This window comes from Protopterus annectens, chromosome 13.part0 (genome assembly GCF_019279795.1).
Source record: "Protopterus annectens isolate FY-2018-M chromosome 13.part0, PAN1.0, whole genome shotgun sequence".
Taxonomy (NCBI): domain Eukaryota; kingdom Metazoa; phylum Chordata; order Ceratodontiformes; family Protopteridae; genus Protopterus; species Protopterus annectens.
The window spans coordinates 1,211,346,010-1,211,368,908 of record NC_056747.1 but is presented as its reverse complement, the minus strand read 5'-3'; the positions used below and the strand labels follow the sequence as shown (position 1 = coordinate 1,211,368,908).

Genomic DNA, 22,899 nt, shown 5'->3' with positions numbered 1-22,899 from the left:
AAATGAAAGGATATAATTGTTATGGTAGTCAAGAAAGTCGGCTTATATTTGCAGGTGATATTACTTTATACCTGATAAAACCAGAAAAGGACATTTCAGTGTTGTGGAACATTTTGAGATAGTTTTAAATCTTTTCAGGATACAAAATTCATGACACTAATACAAAGGCAATAGCTGTAAATTATGTAGCTACACACAAATTGGTTCAGCAATGTCATGTTAAAATGAAGTACTTAGAAGTATGGATTAAAAATAATTCTGGTGTGGCAGCTAGGAATATGTGGGAAGAGACTAAACAAAACATAATACAAAAACTGAGAAATTAGAAGCTCTGTTATATGAATATGGATAGTAAAACACAAGCAGTTAAAGTGTTTTTAGTCCCTTTAGTTTTATACACAGATCAGGCATATTTTTATCAAACAGAGGAGAAGTTGTGGATAGCAATTAATAAAGAGCTGAAGGATTTTATCTGGGAGCGGAAGACTGCAGAAGTCAAGTGTGATAAGCTGATTCTTCCAGTAGAACAAGGCAGTTTGAGATTACCCGATTTGGAGGGGTATTTCAGAGCTAGACATTTAAGGCTCCTATACATAACAGAAGCAGAAACCTATAATTCAAAGTGGAAAGGGATGAAGATGAAATGGGAGGAGCTCAGAGACTGGGGTTTTGGATGCAGATCCTTAAGGAGAACAACAGTAACTGTACAGAGTAATATATTCAACAAGTTGCTGAAAGTATTCTAAGAAGTAAGCTAACACAGGAATGGAGAAAGGAGATTCTGCCAATAGGGATAACTGCAACTGGGGATACAGACAATAGGCAAGAGGAGGCTGGAATCTATTTGAGAAAACTGGCAAAAGAAACAAGTTATTGGGAGCAAATAATTAGGGAAATGTAATAGAATGGGAAGAGGACAAGAATTTGGACTGCAGGCTACAGATTGGGTCCACAAAGAGGGATGATAAGTTGTCCTAGTGACATCCAGGTAACCTCAAGTACTGGAATTAAATTAGATTATATTGAAAAAGAACTACGCAAACTGGATCCAAACAAAGCACATGGAGGAGATAGAATTAGTAATACTGACTTGAGAACAGTTCAGCAAGAACTTACAGTACCCTTATATCTATTATTTGGTAGGTCATATAAATATGGGGAGATGCCTCAAGACTGGAGACATGTGCTTATTACACCTGTCTTTAAGGGAAAGGGGAGTAGGACCCTTAAGTCTATTTTCATGTTGGGGAAAAATAATGGAGAAGGTGGTATTGGATAAGTTATTGTCAGACTTGGATAGGTTGAGAGATGAAACCATATATCAGCATTTATATGTTGAAAATCGATCTATTACCACCTGTAATGTGATGTTCTATTACAATAAAGTAACAGATATGAATGAAGAATTGTGCTGTGATTAGTACAGCGCACAGTGATTGAAGCTATAGACTCATTTAAGGACCTGGGTGTATGGGTAGATCCAGCTATGAGTTTTTCTAATCATATCAACCAATTGGCTAATGTTAGTTCTAGAACTGTAAGTTGTATAAAAAGATTTACAAAAGTCTAGGAAATCAGAAATGATGAAGTCACTGTCTGTTGGTTATAACTGACCCACATTTGAGTATGAAATAACAGTATTGAAACGTTATAAGAAAACAAGCATGAATAAACTGGAAAGAGTATAGTGGAAGTATACCAAGGGCATCCATGGATGTGAAATTTTAAGTTATTATGAAAGACTAAAATGTCTGAACATGTGCAGCGTCTCTTCTAGATATCTAAGAGAAGATCTTATTCAGGTGTATAGGGCATTTAGAGACAACTACCTCTGGGAATGTTTGGGGTTGTCAAAAAGTAGTAGAGAGTCATCAGACAACCTATGTAGAATATACTATAGGAATGAGAAGTGTACTAATTTGTTCTCTGTGAGATCAGCTGATGCATGGAACAGACTACCAAATTACATTAAAGCAAGCACTAGTTTAGATATTTTTAAGAACAGCCTGGACACTTATTATGGGAACAAGTGGTTTTGGTATATTGGCAAGCTAGAAAGGGTTTAATGCCCATGCTTGAAATGTTTGTATGTACGTATGCATGTATTCCCTTTCAAGGTTTGATATCGGAGTATAGGCAAAGAAAAAGAAATAGGAGGATCCTAAGTGAAAGACCAGCACTGGTAGAGTTTTGAGTAGAATCTGGAACAGAAGCTGCTGTTAAAAAAAGGAGTAATTGGTACAGCATATAAAATACTGCATGCTAACTATAAAAATCAATCAGAGGAGGTTAGAAAGGAGTGGGAAGACAGATTGGATAAGCAATTCACAAATAAACAATAGGGGAATATATGTATGTCTCCCAAATATGCAACAAAGTTTAGAATATTTCAGATCTTTGTTTGGAAGTGTTTACATAGGTATTTTTATACCCCAAATAGACTCCAAATAATTTTTCTTCAGGCAGACAGCAAATGTTGGAGGTGTGATGGAGAAGAAAGAGTTAATTGGGAATATATTTTCTGGGAGTGTAATGAGTTGACAGACTTATAAAGATTCCCTGCAGACTACTCTGTCAGAGATGCTGGTTGAGAAAGTTGATGTAAATAACGAAATTATTTTTTTATTTTGAGCTATGATGCAGAATCAGAATTGCCTGGACATAGTTTTAGTTTCTGTAGTTCAGGTTTTCTCTGTGTGCTCTATCTTCTAACTCTTATCAATTTTTGAAAAAGCTCTTCTTGAGCAGTCTCATACTCAGCCAACCTTTTCTTCAATTCATCCTCTTATTTTTGCAGTTTTATCAGTTTATCTGAATAGTTGTTTAAAGCTTCTTCCATTTTATCTAACCTTTTTGTTATTTGAGTTGATGTACATGTTCAGTGTGTCATTTATTTTAAGCAGCTCTGAGCACATTTGATTAATTTTTCCTCTAAAGTACCGGAAACCATCTTTTGTAGAGCTTGAACTGCCTTTTGCTGAACAGCTTTAGGATTCTTCCCAGTCAAAGTTTTCTCATTACTTTTTATAGTTGATTTTCTCTCAGGATGTCTAAGTTTCTTCTTTGCTGGCATCCAGGCAGTGTACTTACTACCCAGTAACTGAACTTTACTAAAATTGGCAAATTACAAGCATTTAGCTGTGTTTGTTTTTTTTTTACACACTCTGAAAACTGAAATTAAACTGTTGATCAGTATTCAGCCATCTTGGAAGTCCTCGAGTGCTTGTTATGCTGTTGCCACTAACTAGAAAACCTTTTCCATTTGTTGATATATGATTTTCTAATAGCAGGCTTTTTTGCCTGCTTTAATTCCTGTTGTATGTTCCCAGTACATGGATGCCTAAAAGGAATTTAAGTCTCTGTCATCCAGGCAGTCAGTTGTAGTTGATTGTAGTCTAGAATGTATCAAACACCCTGATCTTGTGTGAGTAGATCCATTGTCTGAGGAAGCTTATGATAATTGCACTGGCCATTTCTAAAAGAAGGGAGAACCACTGTTGCCTGGGCCAGCAGGGAGTCACCACAATGATTTTGGGGCATTCCTTCTAAATCTTCAGAGATATCATGGATATCAGTAGAAAGGGTGGAAAAGCATACAGGATCATTCCTGTCCAAAGAAAGGAAAAGGCAAGTGATTTCCATGTTTTCTTGCATGGAACCCTGAAGCAGAATCTTGCTAGTTGATTGTTTAGAGAGGAGGCAAATAGATCTCCTTGAGGAACTCCCCAGAGATGGATCAAATCTTGGATGATCCCCTGAGCTAGTTTCCATTCTTGAGGGTCTGCTCACATCTTCTTAGCTTGGCTGCCAAAAAGTTTTGCTCTGACGGAATGTAGTATGCCTGTAGAGTGAGATTGTACTATGAAGCTCTATCCCTTAGAACATTTGTAAAGAAAGGCTGCAAAATCTTAGAGATTCCCTTTATCAACTTACCCCTGTCTTCACACTTTTTGATAACCTGTGCAGCACAGGAGACAAAACTAAATCTCTATCAAAGGAGAATTTAAAATCTTATTTTTCACAACATCTGGGAGGTTCTGCAAATGCAGCCAGACAAACCTCCTCTAAACAGTACCATTGACCATAGTCTTTGAAGAAGTATCAACTGAGTGATACACACATTGAGACAATGAGTAGTGAATTGTACGATGGAAGAAACAAAATTATTGAAACCAGATTTTTCCTCACATGAAAAAATTTGAGATAAAGCATTCCTCATACTTTTACAGTCAGAATAAACAGTAATATATGAGCCTCACAATTCAAATTTCTGAAAATCAAAGTCCTCATCAGAAAGACTAGGATTGGAAATAGTTAGCAGCAGAAGGATTAACTAAAGCTATAGCTGGTGGGTCAGGTTTGAAAAGAGTATATAAAAACTTAAAAGATTGAGGATCTTTGTGTATATATATATATATATATATATATATATATATATATATATATATATATATATATTTTTTTTAAAGGATAACAGGCTGACTGTCAGAAAAATTGGAGGAGTGAAATACACATCCTCAAAACTGATATAACTGGAGGAATATGTGAAGGTTCTGGAAAATTCTTCTGTAACAGCTCATAGTTCTTTCTGATGGACCTTAGAAACCACATTGTTCTCCTGCCAAAAACAATTGGATGTTCTGGAAATAGCCACAGAGAAAGTGAATCCCCAAAGGGAAAATCAGAAACTGAGCTCTCCTCAGAGTCTGAATCAGAAAACTGAGGAAATAAAAACTGAAATTGTCTTTTCTTCTTCCTATTCAGATTCTTGAATCTCTTCAAGAAAAGAGGTATCCCTCTTTCTTTTACCAGAAACCACCTTATAAGAAGGATGCCTGAATTTAACCCCAAGCTAGACCCAATAAAACTACTCATGTCTAAGGAAATCTGAGGAGTAGAAGATACATGTTTAATCTACTGTTTCTTTTATACAAGGAAACTGATACCAAAAGTGTTATTAATGGCAGCAGCAGCAGCTTCCCCAGGATGGAAACAACATTTTGACCAGTACGACAGCCTTCCCTGTTCTCCCCTCCCAGGACTGACAAGAATGAATCTCCCTTGCCCACTGACGGGACCACAACAGCCGCAGAGGATGTGGCTAACCCTTGGTCCATAGTGACTGTAGGTACTACACCAGAGGACTCCATGGGTAAAAGATGAGTGGTCTGTGAAATAAGCTGTGGTCACAGCAGAGTCACCCACCTGCAGCTGAGGCTAATTGCTAGCCTGCTGTGATAGCAAAGGTTGTTTGCTTAACTTTTTGATTTTGTGGCTGGATGAAGGACTGACTGACTCTGGGATTGATAATTTTTTCCATGGTTAAGCCAAAAATGGTGCATCTTTTCTGGGGAAAACAAGCAGCAAGAGCCAGTAAAAATGTAAAGTCTTAAAAAGTTACTTTTTAACACAAAAACACAGTAAAAAGCACTTTAAAATACTTTGTAAGACAGCAATAATTTCAAGTAATTTGGGAAGAGTTCCCCAAATGCAGTGCAGTTTTTTTTATATATTTAAAATCAGTACTGGATTGGAAAAAGTATTAAATAGTAGTTTAACTCCTCTTGGATGTGACATTATGTCCTGTTAAATGTTCTTTATAAGGAACCATCATCTTCACTCATTTGTGGGTTTTAAAACGAGTTACTTTGTGCCCTAGTGTAAGGAAGAAGGCTGCCTCCTTTAAAAATAATGTGAACACTATAGCTTGTATGATGTAGATCTTATTGCCCATCTGCAAGACCAAACCAAATGCACTTGCCCCTGTAAAGACCATATAACCTAAATCACCCCACCCCTCCCTCCTGTTTTTCTGATTTTTTATCCTCCATCTATGTATTGTTCAGCTTAATTGCTTATTCACCCCCATTCTATACACATCACAATAAAAAATGGTCTGACTTCTGTCTACTCCCTCGATTCCTGGAATTTAGTACTGTTTAACCCTGTTTAAGAATGTAAATAACTAATGTATATAATTTGCATGCTTTATAATTTGTTCTCAATGGATTTCTTGGTTAATAAAGGGAAATGTTCATTCATCTGGGATGTGCCTATAAATGGTCAGTCCTGTCAAGTGCACAGCTCTGTAAAACAAATAAATCAACATGTCAGCCGAAATTCCTTCTGTTTTGCACTCCCACAAAGTACTTATGAGAGATGTGATCACAGTCTTATGTCTTTTCCTCAATGGAAGACTGTCCATTCTTGGATGTAGAAATCTGGCAAATGTTAGAAGTCTTGATAATATTAATGTGTATAGCACAAATGGAAATGTTAGTCATACATTATTGATAATAGGAGTGGTAGTGAATATGGTTCATTTGATGTAAAAAAAATGTAGCAGATTTCATCAAACCCACAAAATGCTGAAACCACAAAACTTTGAATGTCATTTCACTGAAAATGTTACATAAGCTAAATATGTCTCCAAAAGCTTTTGCTGCAGGGGATCAAGCCCCCCCCCCCCCCCCCCCCACACACACACACTCACCTAACTTAAATACTAACTCCACAGTGGCACAAATGCTGAGAAAAAAGAATAACTTTGAAACACTGAAGCACTGCTGACATCAATACACAAAATTGTAGACATGGAGGTACAACTTAACAGTGGTCATTAGCAAGGAACTAGTACTAATTAACACTAATTTGCATTGTACTTCCTATGCTCCCAATCAAAACCAAGTCATTTTCTAGAGGCTAACATAGTTTTTTATCAATGTGAGTCAGTAATTTGTTGTTTAGATCAAATGAGTTTTTGGTGAGATGGCCCACTATTTTTGTTTTTAGATCATGTGAATTTGACATCAGATGAACTGTAACCGTGGTAGTGCAGGATAGTGGTATGTTGTGCTGGTTCAGAAACAGAAGACTTTGCATTCAGGCCTCTTCAAGTGCATGTAATTCACAATGCTAACCACACCCTGCTCTTTAGGTTGTCATTATTGTAGTCCAGCAGTTGTGAAACTATCTTGAAGTAATAATAATCTAATGAAAAGAACATGCTGGACTAGTCTTGAGTAATATTCTCAATATGTATGAAGTAAATTCCATTTCTCATGGGATGTATTTTCTGAAGTTCTCATTGTCTCCATGCAGAACCCACAACGAATGTAAAGGTAGACTGTGACCCAGAATGGCAGGATTTCCAGGGCAACTGCTATTTTCTGAACAGAGACAAGAAGAACTGGAGGGATGCAAAGAAGTATTGCATGAAGCAAGAGGGGGATCTTGTCAGTATCCACAGCCTGCTTGAACTGGAATTTGTCAATACACAGATGAAGCAATGTAAGTTGGTCAATAGACACTCAATGCTCTGTGGGAAGCAAAGAGTCTCAGATGTGTGTTACATTATTACAATTCATGTTGCCAGTAAGAATTCATTGGTTTTAACTGCAGGTTCACTTGCCATGCTAAAACAATACATTTACCATCAACTGTGTACCACCTTTAACCACTTTAAGAGGAGAAGCTGTGCCTTAGCAGTAGTGTTATGCATTATACTCATCTGTTTTACCTCCCTTCCCCATTTCCATCTGCCATGTATCACCCTGACCCACTGAAGTAAGTGAAGCCTTGCCTTAACAGTAATGTTATGCATTATGATTTCCGGATGTGGTGGTACAGAAGTGTATTAAAGGGAGCACTTACATATACAGTGGTAAGATTTCTTAAGGACAGAAAATAATGGAAGGGGACATGATGGTTTCTCTTTTGCTGAATTGTCACAGTTCACTCTGATCTGAGCAGAGATTAAGTAATATTGGGACAAACTTGTGGATAAACGTGATTCTTTCGCAGTTTGTTTCTTTGTTGCTTCATCTGTCTGTGGTACCAAAGTCCACAAGACAAACAGTCCCACCAATGGTAGAACAGAGTAGTCAAAAGTTACATAAACATTCATTTTTTCAAACTGGAGCATGTAGCCCTGTGTTTGATTCCTTCTATATCCACATAAACAATTTGGAACTGTGATCAAATTGTTTACCAAGACTTAAAAGCTCCAGAGGCACTCAATAAAGTGTGCACAGTGGAGTCAGATCTTTTAAAAGACATTGTCATTATTGTTATTACAATGATATAGGTTAGCTTAATGTTAGCCCAGGTTTGAAAATAAGTCAGAATAAGTCTAGCTAGAAGAGGTTTGAATAATGGGAATGTTCCTGCTATGGGGAGGAAAACCACCTTTACAAGCACTTTCCTGTAATCTAGCTTAATGCTAGAACAAAATGGCCTTACAGTGTCGCCTGTAGTCTAACGTAGTACACATCTGCAAGTCACCACAGCTGCTTTCCTAACCCTTAATGATTAGCACTTCAGTATAGAATGCAGACTTTCCCCCAAACAAAACACATCATTGGCTGTTACAAACCAAGTAATTTTGAAGAAATGATATGCCTTTTACCAAAGTACTGGAGAAGGAACTGTAACAATATTGTTAGAGAGAGTGAAGTTTGCACAGTATAAACAGAAGAGGAGTGGTGTAAATTACAACAGTAAGGAGAATTAACGTTTGTATTACTGTGTGGCCAGTCGTATGTTGGGTATGGTTCGACAGATAAGGGAACACTAGTACATTAAGTACCAGTAAATGTGAGTGTGTGTGGCATACTATGACATCACTAGGGCTAGGCCTTGTAGAGTCATTGCACCAAGACCAAGGATCAGAATATGGTACTAGAGGATTATCTGTGAGGAAGGGACCACAGGCTACAATACCTCCAGTGGATAGCTGTTAGCCACTGGGGAAAGAAACATGAGTCATTTGATGAACATCTGATCTTCAAAGGCAAAGTGTTCTTCCAAAATACAAATGTGAGAGGTCTGGCAGGGCAATAAACAGTGAACTGCATGTTTACTTTTATGTATACCCTTCCTTGAAATAAAAATACGAAAAAGGCAAGAAATAACGTTTCTGCTAAGGAATAGTGATAATGTGTATTGTAAAGCAGAGCAAACAGCTGAGCAACTGAAATGACACACACTTTAGTACAAAAGATATGATGATGCAGAATGCAAGAACCTGTCCATTAGCAAGTTAATAAAGTAGTCTAAAGTGGGGGAGGAAGGAGATGAGTCAGTGATGTTTTGCAGAGTCTGAGAAAGACTATGTACTGCCCTGCATGAAGTGCCCATTGGGTGCTTTTTTTCTAAGCTTTCATTATTAATTGCTCTAATTTTTATTGTGAAGCCTCATTTTTGACCTGTGTCTGAGGAAACAATGTGCTGTTGAGTACATGCTACTGAATAATGTATTGTCGCCCAACATTTGTGATGCACACATCTGTCTGACTCATCAACAGCTCTAGCTGACTGCTTTCAGTACGCATATCTAATCGCCATTGAGACAATTCATCTTTTACAAACAGAAAATGATTAATGTAACTACATTTGTGAATCATGCCTAAACTCCTCATTTCAGAGTTGATGTTTAATTTAGAATGCATACGTTTATTCTGAGTTGATGTTTAATTTAGAAGGGACCACAGGGATACATGTTTTGTTGCATTTTTCCCCCTGGCTAATTGTTTTCCCTTATTAATTTTGTCAGTTGTACACTTCAGTCCAGGTACTCTGATGTATACTAGTACTTGTGTCCAGTGTTCTCCCACTCAGGAGTGACCATGAGAGCTAGCATCACTCGTGCAGATTTTGGCCTGTGAACCAACATTTCAGTAGGTACTTAGATGTATGGGAATTTACTACACAAACTCCAAACTGATATACACTGTATTCTTTAGATATGAATGAGTTTGCCATGACCTCTATACTGAGCTGGGCAATGGCTGGGCTCGGCAGTATCCCTGTTCCTTCAGACGGCATGAGCAGTTTCCAAACCCACTATATTATACCCTCAACTGCTCATAATATTCTGTCTCTGTTACCAGGTAATAAAAATCGTATGAATGAAAACAGTTTAGTTTTGTAATCCATTGCTATAGTTTTATCTTCTAGCATATAATTCCTGCGTTTTCATTTTGTAATTATACTAAGTAAAAAAATATATTAATGTAATCACAAATGATTTATTACAGAGAAAGGGCCTGATTTACTGATAGCTGGCAGAGAGGTTAAAGTTATGAGCTGTAGTTCCTGTTATACATGGTTCAATTCCCATAGGCCCCATTTGTCTACTGTGTTTGCTTGAGCAAGTCACTTAACCAGAAATTGCTCCCAGATCACCTGTGAAAAGGGACTGTGTGTCCAGTGGGTCTATCTGGTCAATAAACAGGTACTGATGTTGTTGTTATTATTATTATAGGGCTAAAGTGTGTACAGTAACACTGTAAGTGCTATTTCCACTCCTGAAATAAAAAATACTGATTTACTTTTGCTTTTGTGAGTTGTTACCTTAAATTACTTAATTCATTTGAATGTTTATCTCTCTGTCTGTGTATGTTATCTATCATTATCGTCATTCATATCTTTGCATCTATTTACCTGTCTGTCGATCGATTTATCTATGTGTAGGGCATATGAGTGTGTGTGTGTGTGTATGTGTTTGTATATATGTGCGTGTGTTTGTGCTTGCATGTGCATATACATAGGTACCTATGTATATGTATGTACATATGAGTGTGTGTGTGTGTGTACGTACGTATGTATGTGCATGCATGTGTGTTTGTGCTTGCATGTATATGTATGTAGGTATGCATGGGTGTATATAAGGAAGCGGTACAAAGATGTGTTCTGTCATCATATTTTTGACTGTTCCAAAGGAGTTAGCAGAATCCAAACAAACCTTTTTAAAGACCTCACACTGGAGGGAAGCACAGCTGTAGTTAACACCACAAGACAAGTAGTTTATTCTTGATTTGGTTAAAATATGTATTTAAGTATTACAAATAAAAGCTTTCACATGTTTATGATGTCACAGATCCTGGCAGGGGCCACATATGTTCCCTGATGGTCTTACACTTTATCATAGGTATTTTGTAATTTTTAGAAAAGCTACAGGTAATATAAACCTGTTGATCTATGTTTGATTCTTACAATGTGCACATAAATGCTGTCTGATTTTGAACAAGTCACTTAAGCGTATGAAAGCTCCTAGGTCACCTCTGATAGGCATTCCAGAATAGTCAGTTTTACCAGATTATCAAAGAAGAAAAAGTTTAAACTCTTTTGCTTTTTATCCTCAGTTCATTGGTAGTAAGTCTACTTTTACTGAGATCTGCTAGGTTTAATTGTTTTTCTGTACTGGTTAAGGCCTACTAGTCATGTACGTACCTACTTTCAGACATGGTCTAATAATAGTTTGGTTTTCTGTTCAACTTACTTAAGTGTGTGTTTTCTGAGTGGTGAAACAAATCCCTTCCATTCAGAATAAAGATGTGCTGTAGTAACTTTATATGCTGCTTTGTGTGCACTTCTGGTGTGCCTAATTTGGTCTTTGTACTGCTTTGTGTGCCATCCCCTGGCCCAGTGCCTACAGAAAAGGGTCTCCTTCATTCACTGCAACACTGTTTTCTGTTTCTTAATATCCTTACTCAAACTTCATGCTTTATGTTCCATGTTCAACCAATGTTGTCAGTTACTGCATATCACCATGTCACCCGATGCACCTAAATCACCAACCAGGTACTGTAAATGAAAGTTTGTTTATATTTTTCTTTACTAGATTAGCTGATAAGGGGCAATTGCTAGTCACATTCTTAGATAACGCAGTCATTAATAAACATTTCCTAGGTTACAGTCAATTTTGCATCACATCACGTTGGAAGTTACTAACATGTACAACTCTGTATACACATGTATAATTTGATTGTAGCACATTTGAAAATCACTTTTGTTCCTTTTTGATAAGTACATATGTGTACACATGCACACACACACACACACACACACACACACACACACACACACACACACACACACACACACACACACACACACACGTATGTGTATACACACAGGGGTGTAGCTAGGATTTTCATATTTTGTACTCACACTACTGCCCCCAACCAAGCTACAACTTCATATAAATTATTTTCTCTTTTTTTAGTTGGCACCCACTAACTGTCAAGCCACCCTCCTGCTGATATGTTGATTCATTTATTCCTTCATCTCCAGGGTCCCAGCTTATGGGGGGAGGGGTCCTGGATTTTAAGCTCAGCCAGACATGTGAAGTAGGATCTGGGAGTGGTACCATCATCATAGATGGACATTTTTCCCCTAGTCTTAAGCCCCTCTCTTAAATGCTAACATCGTTGTTAGTCTGGGCAGGCAATGTTAATTAAGTAGCCTGAGTGTGGGCCCTATCCCAGGTCCATCAAATGGCCTTGCCTACTGTTCTTCTCCTGCCCACCACATCTTTGAATCTTTTCAATGAGATCTGTCCTCTCCTAGAGAGACACTTAACAATGTCCCTCCTCCCCAGAACAGGCATGCTCATACCTCTTGCCAACCTCATCAAGCATATAAATTGCTTAAACTCTGGTCACCTTGGCTGCAGTTGGGACTTTTATGACTTAAACGGAACATGCTGGAGAGACAGATGTGTGTCCCAGAGATTGTCTGTCCGATGGAACAGGCTTACCATCCATGTGAAGGCAAGTTCTTCTATTACCTAGTGTAAGCGCAACCTACACCAGTGGATGAGGAATAGGAAATTTACACCAGGCCTGGCACCCATATCCATTATGGACAGAGGTAGCTTATGAATGCCCGGTTCTCAGTGTCCTATCTGGATAGAAGACATCATTATTCTTTCAGGAAAACTTGGCTAGGATTACAAAGCCCCCCCTCCGGGTCATTAGCCTAGGGTCTATATTAAAACAAAGAAAATCCATTACATTGAATGCCAAAACAGCGACACATACTACTCAAACCGTGACCGAACGCACTAAACTGCGAAATTTAAAATATCAAACGTTCATAGTCGGCCAACCCCACCACCCACTACATACTACCTACCCAAACAAAATAAATAAACCACATACATACACTAACCAAACCCTACTCCTAACCCTAAAGTAAAGCACCAAAACTCAACTTCTAACCCTACACTAAACCCCACATACACAGCTATCTATGCACTACCCTTAACCCCTCCCTAACCCTAAGGTCCGTAACTACCACACACTTCCCCTACGGAGATATACCCAAACAAAACCCTACTTCTAACACTACACTAAATCTTACAAATTACCTATCTATACACTTACCTTAACCCGCACTCTAACCCTAAGGTCCATAACTATCGCACACTTCCCTTACGGAGCTATACCACAGATAAGGCAACCAAAACACTTCGACATTTCAAATTTCATGGTTTTGCATGTTTGACGATTATGTATTTCACGCAATATGTGTCGATGATTTCATATTTGCGTAAACGGAGTTTTGACAATCTAATAGGAACCCATTAGCCTAGCAACATGGTATGAATCTATAAATCTATGAATGTTTTGGCCCCTTGCTCCTAAAATGTGTGGTTTATTGCCAATCATTGGGGATTGAAGTCACTAAATAGTGACATACATTTGAGTTCCATGCTAACACAAATCCTGCTATTTAAGCAACTTTGTAATTTTATAAGAGCAAAAATTAAAAACTGATCTGAAGTTGTTTTTCATTTGTTCTTCAACCTGTGGGTTCGGATCTGACATTGGACTTGACTCTGCCATATACTACAGCTCTAGGATCTGAAAACTTGAGCTCCTCCTCTACACATAATGCCCTGTTGTCCCCTCATGCCCTCAGAACTCATTTGCCGCGTTTTGGTCAGCATCGGGGTTCCGATCTTATGAGCCCCTAAAGTTATTTGTGAGTGCTTTTTCTTAATTCTTTCTTCAGCTTTTCTCCCTGTTGTAGGATTTCTTTCTAATATTTCCCTTTCTGGTCCCCTACCCTTTTTTCTGCTTTGAAAAAAACATTTGGTAGCCTTCTGCTTCTGAACCTACATTTTCTTCCTTGCTTTAAAAAATCCTTTCTATTCATTGTTTTTTCTTGCATTATCCTATTAGTTTTCATTATGGCAGAAAAAACAGCTGGCTTCAAAAAGTGTGCTATGTGTGGGCACAATATTCCTCTGTCAGATGCCCACACAGTGTGCTAAGTGCCTGCTCATTTGGATTCCTCCTGTGCCAAATGCGCTGGCTTTAACTAGCACACTCTTAATGATAGAAGAAATAAGCTTATTTTGAAGATCCTTTTGCCATCTGCTGCTTCTTCCTTTTTTTTGCATCACCATTTACTTCAAAGGCTCAAAACCCCTCCAAGAAACATAAGGAGAAGAAACGGTCCCCAGACAGAGCTCCTTCTATGTCCGGTGAACCACCTCAAAATACTGGCAAGTCACTGGATCCAAAAGACTTGGGTCCAGTTGTCTCAGCTCCAATCTCCAGGGTTCTCTCCGGAGCCAGTTACTTCAAGGCACAAATCCCCCTTATTGCAGTCTCCCAGGCCAGTCTCCAGGCCACCTTCTGTGGTGTCTTACATCAGGTCTTCTCGAAGCCTATCTGAAGCCGAAGTTGACAGGATGCTGATGAGGTTTCTCAAGGCACAGATTCAATGGAGGGATTTGCCTGCTCTGTCCCCTGCTGGATTCCTGAGCCATCAGCCTTCATTTGCTCCCGTCTCTCCTTCTCTGATCCAACCCCCAGCTTCGGAGTTGTCTGGTCTGAGGATCCTGGGAGTCGAAACGTCTGATCTTACAGGTACTGTTACCTCAACTCCGATGGTTGCCCTGAGTGGTACGGTTCCCACTGACTCAGATTGGGGTGACTGTCAGAGCTGTACCATGGCATCAGATCCAAGGGTTTGTTGTCAGCAATGAAGCTTTTGGATCTGTCTCTCCCCTCAGAGCCTCTGCATTTGATAGCTGGGCTCTGACTCCCCTTTTGGATCTGGGAGTGGTGGGGGCCTGCAGGGCTTCTCCAACAGCTTTGGCTTTGGTGGATGCGCCCTAGGATCCCCATTCACCTTTGGCATTCAAAGTGATGGAGAGTGTCCTCCCTGTGCATAGGAGAGCCTTGACTCTCCCTTCTTTGGAGCCTGGTCTCTCCCCAGTAGAGTTTGTGCCTGAGTCATCCTTTCTGTCACCTCCTGGACAGCCTGTCCAGAAGAGCTACCAGGTCACTTCCAGTTTGGAACACCCTCAGTCTTCCAATACCTCCCCAGAGCACTCCACTGAGGAGATGTAAAAGGAGGCACTTGGATTCCCTCCCAGAATCCCTCAGCAAGGACACCAATTTAGATGAAGGGAAATGGTCCCAAAGATCCCCATCTGAGAATGTCTCCTTTGGAGATATCATGGAAATCCTGAACCAGAAGGGTAGGTGGTCTGTCCACAAACCTAACCCTGAGGAATTGGTGTTCCTGGATGCCTTCAGGTCTGGCCCATCTACATCTTGGGTGTCTCCCTCTGTGGATCCCCTTATTTATCTGATCTCTTGCAGGGCATGGAAAGAGGTGAACACACACAGTAGAACCCCATACCAAAATGCCCAGACGAAATCCTTAGTGCCCTATCTGATAAACCCCATCGCACTAAGGGTGCCCCAGTAAATGCCATGGTGGTTGCAGCAGCCACCAAGAAGGAGCTGGCCTAGGAAAGCTCCTTTGTCGATCTCCCTACCAGGAAGTCCAGGGTGGTGGACTAGTTTGGTAAGCAGGTGTACGCTTCAGCTACCTATGCACTGTGAGCTCAGAACTACTTGGCATATGTGACCAGGCTACAGAGAGACCTGGTTGAGGAGCTAGGGTCCATGTCTGCAATGGAACAGAAGACCTTTTCCTCCGGAATGGCTGGAATGGCTACCCTTCTTTCTATAGTGAATATGTCCATGAGGCTAATCTCGCATGTGGCAGAAGGTACCTCACAGGCAGCTGCTTCAGGCATTGCTATAAGGCGCCATGCCTGACTGTGGCTTTTGTGATTTCATGCACCCTTCAAGGTGTCATTCACCAATGCCCCTTTTGATGGATCATCCTTGTTTGGTCCTCTCTGAGTGAGAAGGATGGAATGACCTTGTGTGCCATCAGAATCCATTTTTCCACCCCTTAGCAGTCCTTCCCCAGTAACCAGCATGGTAGCAAAAAGTTGTGGCTCTGAAGATCTCAAGGTCCTCTTCAGGAATCACAGTGAGCCTTTTCCTCCAGAGGCAGAGGGGGAAATGGTGCTAATGGCAGATGCTGGCCTCGTGGCAGTGGGGGTCTGATGAACCAGGGGTCTCGAGATACCTTCTCAGACAGGACCAGTCATTGATCCTGAAGGACTGCCCAACTGCTCTTCTGAGGAAGCAGTTGGGAGATGTTTATCTCTACACCCATCATCCTGGGTAGCCAACAGAAGTGACCGTTTGGTGTGGAACATCATATCCAGAGGTTATATCATTCCCTTTTTCCAAATTCCCACTTCAATCAAGAACCTCTCTGATGTTCCACCTAATCAGAGGGAGGCTGCAGCATTACAAATTTCAAAGCTGCTCACAAAAACAGTCATCCAGACCATCCCTCAAGACCAGGTCAGATCAGGCATCTATTCCTATTCCATATTCTTTATAATGCCTAGAAAATTGGGGGACCTCAGACCCATTTTTGATCTTACAACCCTGAACAAATCAGTAGCCTATTCAAAGTTCTAAATGGTCACAATTCAGTCCAATCTGCCCTTCCTGCAGAAGGACAACTGGATGTGCTGTGTAGACCTTCAGGATGTGTACTATAACATTAAAATGAACAGGTACTCCAGAAGGTTTCTCTGCTTCTGGTTGGGAGCCAATCATTGCCAGTTCAGAGTACTCCCTTTTGGTCTCACCACAGCCCCCAGGGTGTTCACCAAATGCATGGCAGTAGTGGCAGTCTACTTGAGACTGCAAGGATTCCACGTGATTCCCTATCTGGATGATTGGCTCCTCATTGCTTCCAACAGGCATCGACTACTCCAAGCCATAGACTATCTCTTTCAATTAGCCTCAGCCTTGGGCATTTCCATCAATCTAAAGAACTCACATCTCCATTCCAGGTGATAGATTTCATCGTAGCCCATCTGGACACAACACATTGCTTAGCTCTTCCCTCTCCATACAGGGTCTCCACTCTCCGACTCCATGTCAAACAAATTCTAGGTGTCCCTTCACCTCCAGCATGTCTTATTCTGAGAGCATTGGAGCTCCATGCCTGCCACCATAACTCTTGTTCCTACAGCACGTCTCCATATGAGAATACTTCACTGGACACTATAAGTCCAATGGTCTCTCCTGTGTTATCCCCTATATAATCCGATCAGACTTTCTCAAGTATGCAAGGATTCTCTTCCCTGGTGGCTTCAGTTGCAGGTTGTTGAACAAGGTCATCCCTTTATCCTTCTTCCCCCAAAGGCCACGGTTACCATGGATGCTTCTCAGCTCAGGCGGGGGGGGGGGGGGCATTACCTAGGTCAGACAGTACAAGGCACATGGTCCTCGTTACAGAGCAGTTTGCATATAAATGTCCTGCAGATGAGAGAGGTGCTCCTAGTGTTGCAAACCCATCAAAACTCTCTTCCCATGGGGACCATTGCAGTTCAGACAGAAAACATTTCAGTTTGGTACATCAACAAGCAGGGAGGAACCAAGTCTTACACCAAATGTCAAGAGGACATGAGGTTGTACCAATGGGTGATCTCTTCCAACTGCTTTCTAGTGGCAACGCACATTGTAGGGAAGTCAAACATTCTAGCGGCCAGGCTCGGCAGGACCATTCTGATGCCTCATGAGAGGTCTCTGAACCCTTCTGTGGCAAACATGATCTTCCAGGAATGGGGTCAGCCTTGCTGCAATCTCTTCACATCTTCTTCCAACACTAAATGCAGTAGGTTTTCTGACCTGATCCCTCCTCAGGGACAGTCACTGAGAGATGCTCTAGTCCATGCTTGGTCTGCTTTATGCTTACCCTCCACTTCCTCTCATTCCCAAATTCCTCCAGAAAACTCAGAGGTTGAAGTGCAAAGGAATCCTCATTGCTGCCTTTTGGCCTTGGCAAGTTTGGTTTCTCTGTCTTTGGTTCAATTCTGGACCTTCTATCCCAACCTTCGGGACCTTCTCACCCAGATCTATCCAGCCTGAAACTGACCATTTAGTTGCTCTAATTTCAACGATGGCTAGAAACCCTGGGCTCTCTTCCCAGTTAGAAAATGTTTGGTTGCAGCCCATAAAACTTCCACCAGAAAAATGTATAACAGCAAGTGGAAGAGGTTTTCCATTTAGGTTCAACAAAATCAGCTGGATCCCTTTATGGCTCCCATTCCTGCTGTTCTAGACTTTCTAGCATCTGTTTTTCATAATGAAACTAGTTTTTCTACTGTGAATGTGCAATTGGCAACCATTTCTAATTTTCACATTGGGGAAAATTCATCACCTTTGGGCTCATCTAAGTTGTGAAATACCTTTCTTAAGGGCAGTTTTCTTCACCCATCTATCAAGGATCCCACTCCTCCCTGGGACCCCGGTTTTGGAAGCATTGGTTGTGCCTCCTTTTGAACCAGCAGCAGATTTGAAGTTCTTGTCATGGAAGACTGTCTTCTTAGTAACCATCACTTCAGCTAAAGGAGTGTCTGAACTACTATTAAGCCACCTAATTTGGTCTTCCACAAGGACAGAGTGACTTTACATTACCAATCCTTCTTTCCTGCCAAGGCTGCTTCTGAGGCTAGCATCAGTCAAGTCATCAGTCTCCCAGCTTTCTACCCCAGTTTTCAAAAAAAGGGGAATACAAACTCCATACGTTAAATGTACATAGACAATTATGGTTTTATTTGGACAAAACTAAACATTTCAGAAAGCCTGACCAGCTCTTTGTATCCTTCTCGAAAGCTAATTTGGGGGAACCATTTTCCAAAGTGACTCTGGATAATTTGCTTACAAGCTGCATTTTGCTTGTTTATTCCATTAAAGGAATACCCTTACCTGTACCGATCAAGGCTCATTCTACCAGGTCTGTGTCCACTTCTGCTGCCTTTTGGTCTAGAGATCCTATTGATGATATCTGCTCTGCAGCTACTTGGTCTAATTTGCATACCTTTATATCTCATTACAAATTGGACATTATTTCCAGGAACAGGGCTTCCTTTGGTTCTGCTGTGCTCCGGAATATCCTTCCATGAGGACCTCCCAAGAATTCTGTAGCTGGGGACTGTGTCCTACAGGTTGAAGAACAAATGAAATGCAAACATTTCAGATAAAGAAGTTATGTACTTACCATAACATTCCATCAGAGTTGTTGGTTTATCATTTGCCTTCAACCTTCCCTCCCTCCATCCCCTTCCAAATTTTTAAGACCTGACGGATGTGGATATTGATATTCCTTTATCTGTTTGAGCTCTTGAAGTGCTTTTTTTTCTCTACAATTCAAGGACATATATTTAAAATCTTTTGTTGTAAACACTAGTTAGATTATGAGGAGCAAACTAATTGGATAGTAGTATAAGAAGTGACTTATTGTATGAACATAATAAATATAGGTTAGATAACATCTTGGCTGACATGAATAGATATGTTAGTAAAGACCTTGACTTCAAAAACAAAAAATTGCAGAGAGATTCACAGGATTACTTAAATAACAGGGCATATAATCATTTCAAAGAATTTAAAAGACAATTTAGGGAAAAAAATCAGAATCATTCAAGTAATATCACTAATAACAGAGAGGATGAAGTTAATGTACAGGGGGAGAGAAACAACAATAGACATGACACTATGTATAGGAATGACCAGGGACAACATGATTTTTTAGAAGAGCAGCCATTGAGGAGATCAGAACGCCTAAGGGGGCGTTACCAAGGGCAGAGACACTACCAGAACAATTACAGGAACAGATGAATAATATTGATTCATGCTACCTTAATCATTTAGTAATGAAACAAATGTTACTTCAGAAATTGTTGAAGTTAAACACAGGAAAGCAATGAATAATGACTCTGTGTCAAGTAACCATGGTTTTGTTAGTTGTCCAGAAGAAAATAATGATTCTCTAGAATTGAGTCAACTGTGTGATAAACATGAACTTTCAACAATGCATTGTGATATTATTACCGAAGGAGGTTTTTCATTGTATAACTACTCTGACAAAATTGTAAATTCAGAACATTTATCTCTTTTTTAAAAAGGGTTTTAAATTTATTCCTTCTTTTAAGTTGGACATAGGAAGAGTCTTAGTTAATCTGAGACTTTACACAAGAAAGTTAAACTTGAAAATGTTTTTTCACAATCAGGAAGATATATGGAAAAAGGAAATAAATTCTTTTAGTATAAAGAAAGCAAGCACTTTTATACCCCCCAATAATCCAGTTATTCATTTATTTGAAATGTTCTGTGATTCACAAATAAGGAAAGCATTAAAAAGTAAAGATATAAAGAAGGAAAACCTAACTACAGCTGAGAGGTTTTGCCTCAATGAACTTTATAGTAACAACAAATACAGAATCATGAAACCCGATAAGGGGGGAGGGGTTGTTATAATGAGCACAGTAGACTACAAAAACAAAATGTTGAATATGCTTAATGATGAAACTACCTATGCACGATGCTCAAGGTATGATATGGTTAAGGCTCAAACTAAAATAGATTGGCGGCTTTACGAAATGTTAATGGACGGGTGTATTGATAAAGGAGAACATGATTTTTTGGTAGTAGAACATCCCATCACACCCAAAGTGTTTGGGATACCAAAAATCCATAAGGATGTAAGTAACCCCCCGTTCAGGCCAATAATAGCAGCAAAACATTCCAAAACAGAGTCCCTGGCACATTTTATTGACATCAGTTGTAAAGAAGTGACAAAAAACATCCCTCATATTTTAAAGGACTCATGGAATTGTTTAGAAAAATTACATGAGAATAGGGAATTAATTTCTCCTGACACTTATTTAGTTACTATTGACATCATAAATCTTTTTTCAGTCATACCCCATGATATAGGACTTGAGTTATTCGAAAAGAGTTTATTGAGGTACGGTAATTATCATACTGTCAAAAGAAAAACACTTACTGATTTTATGGAAATGATTCTCCTCAACAATTTTTTTCAACAAGATGGAGAATATTACAAGCAGGTTTCAGGAGTCGCAATGGGAGCAAGGTGTGCACCAGTATATGCTAACTTAGTTTTAGCAGAATGGGAACAACAATATGTTATTAATTGCACATTTTGGTCCAAAATAGTCCTTTATTTGAGATTTCTGGACGATATTTTGTTAATTTGGAAAGGCGACATTGCAGAAATTAAGGATTTTATTAATTATTTGGAAAACACTACTTCATTTCTAAAGTTTACATATAACATAAATAAAGACAAATGTGAATATTTGGATATTGAATTGTACAGAAAGAATGGAACAGTTGAATCCAACATATTTCGCAAGAAAACCTTTTCAAATTCTTACCTGCATTTTAAAAGCTGCCACCCTTATTTCCAGAAAAGAAACCTAATAAAGGGACAAATGATTAGGTTGTCTCGAATCATAAGTGAGGACACTATTTTTTTCAGAGAGTTGGATTTTTTATGCCAAATGTTTACGGAACGTAACTACCCGGATGACCTCATTACAGTCTTGAAGGATGAAATACTCAAGAAAAGGGAAGAACATTTTAAGCCTATACTAAAAATTGGTAAAGAAGGGATGAATACAACAAAAGGTACAAATAAAAATATGTCATGTTCCTTGACTCTACCTTACAGTGACAACACAAAAATTATAGTAGAGATAGTAAAGGAGGTTTGGGAAGGTGTGTTTACAAATACAAATGGAATAATTGACCATCTAGGTACAACACCCTCTATTGTATTTAGTAGAGGAAGAAATTTAAAAGAAATTTTTGAATCTAAAGAAGCTAACAAAAAATCATGCATGAAAAAATGTGGTTTTTGTAAAGCTTGCAGATTCATAAACGATGGTCCATATGTCGCAACAACAGGATACAACAGGGTCATTAGATGTCCAGGTTTTGTGAACTGCAACACTAAACAAGTAATTTACTTTGCATCTTGCTTATCATGTGAGGCATTCTACATAGGAAAGACCATTAGAAAACTAAGAGAGCGAATAAATGAACACAATAGGGACATTAAAAATAAAAAAACAACAAATGCTCTATACACACACAGCATGGTATGTCCTAATTTTAAAAAAATTTTGTTCTTTGTTATAGATAGAGTGCCTGAAACCACAAACAAAGAAGGTGATATAAACAACTTACTAGAAATGAAGGAGTGTCTTTGGCAGCTCAGGTTAGATGCACACAAAAAAACAGGCATCAATGATTTCATATCCATAAGTAGTTTTTTGAGAATGAAATCAAATACTATTTAAAGCTGCATTCATTTTAAAATTGTATCTATTTATTTATTTATTTACATATATATATTTATTCAAATATTTAAACATCTGTATAAATATTTATTTTATTGTGTACATGTTTTTTTAAATAATTGCATTTATGCAATTTTATGACAAGCTTTTCAAGAAGCTTTATATTCAAGACCTGTCCACATTAAGTTACTTCGAATCTGTTTGTTGTTATTGACAGAAGTTTTTTTAAACACGTATATGTTTTTTAATATGCCTCCCAGAGAACAAAGAAACAAAAAGCACATACACCTTTAATAATAGAGTGTTTACAAATGTAAATATAAATCCAATTTTTTCAAGGGCCTTTTATATTTACATTTATATTTATATTTATTTCTATGGTTTTGATGAGTTCATACAGTCATTTTATTTTATTTTATCACCATCCTGAATGCTAGGTACTAATGTCTTGTTATATCATTGGTGTTGTCATGAATAGCAAGAAGTTTAGGAAAAAAGGTTTTTACTCTATGCTATTATGGTATTAAATTATATAATCACATTATTAACACATTAAATGCAAGTTAATTAATTATTTAAAAGTATTTAAGGAAAGCTGCTCCACA

At 38.9% G+C, this 22,899-nt stretch overlaps 1 protein-coding gene across 1 annotated transcript in view; it reads left to right on the top strand.

Moving 5' to 3' along the window:
- The window catches only part of MRC2 (mannose receptor C type 2), a 1,890,380-nt gene that overhangs the window by 627,035 nt on the left and 1,240,446 nt on the right, over positions 1 to 22,899 (top strand). Inside the window, exon 7 of the mRNA XM_044055215.1 lies at positions 7,102 to 7,290. Within this exon, the coding sequence (XP_043911150.1) occupies positions 7,102 to 7,290 (189 nt within the window). The remainder of the gene's footprint in view (positions 1 to 7,101; positions 7,291 to 22,899) is intronic.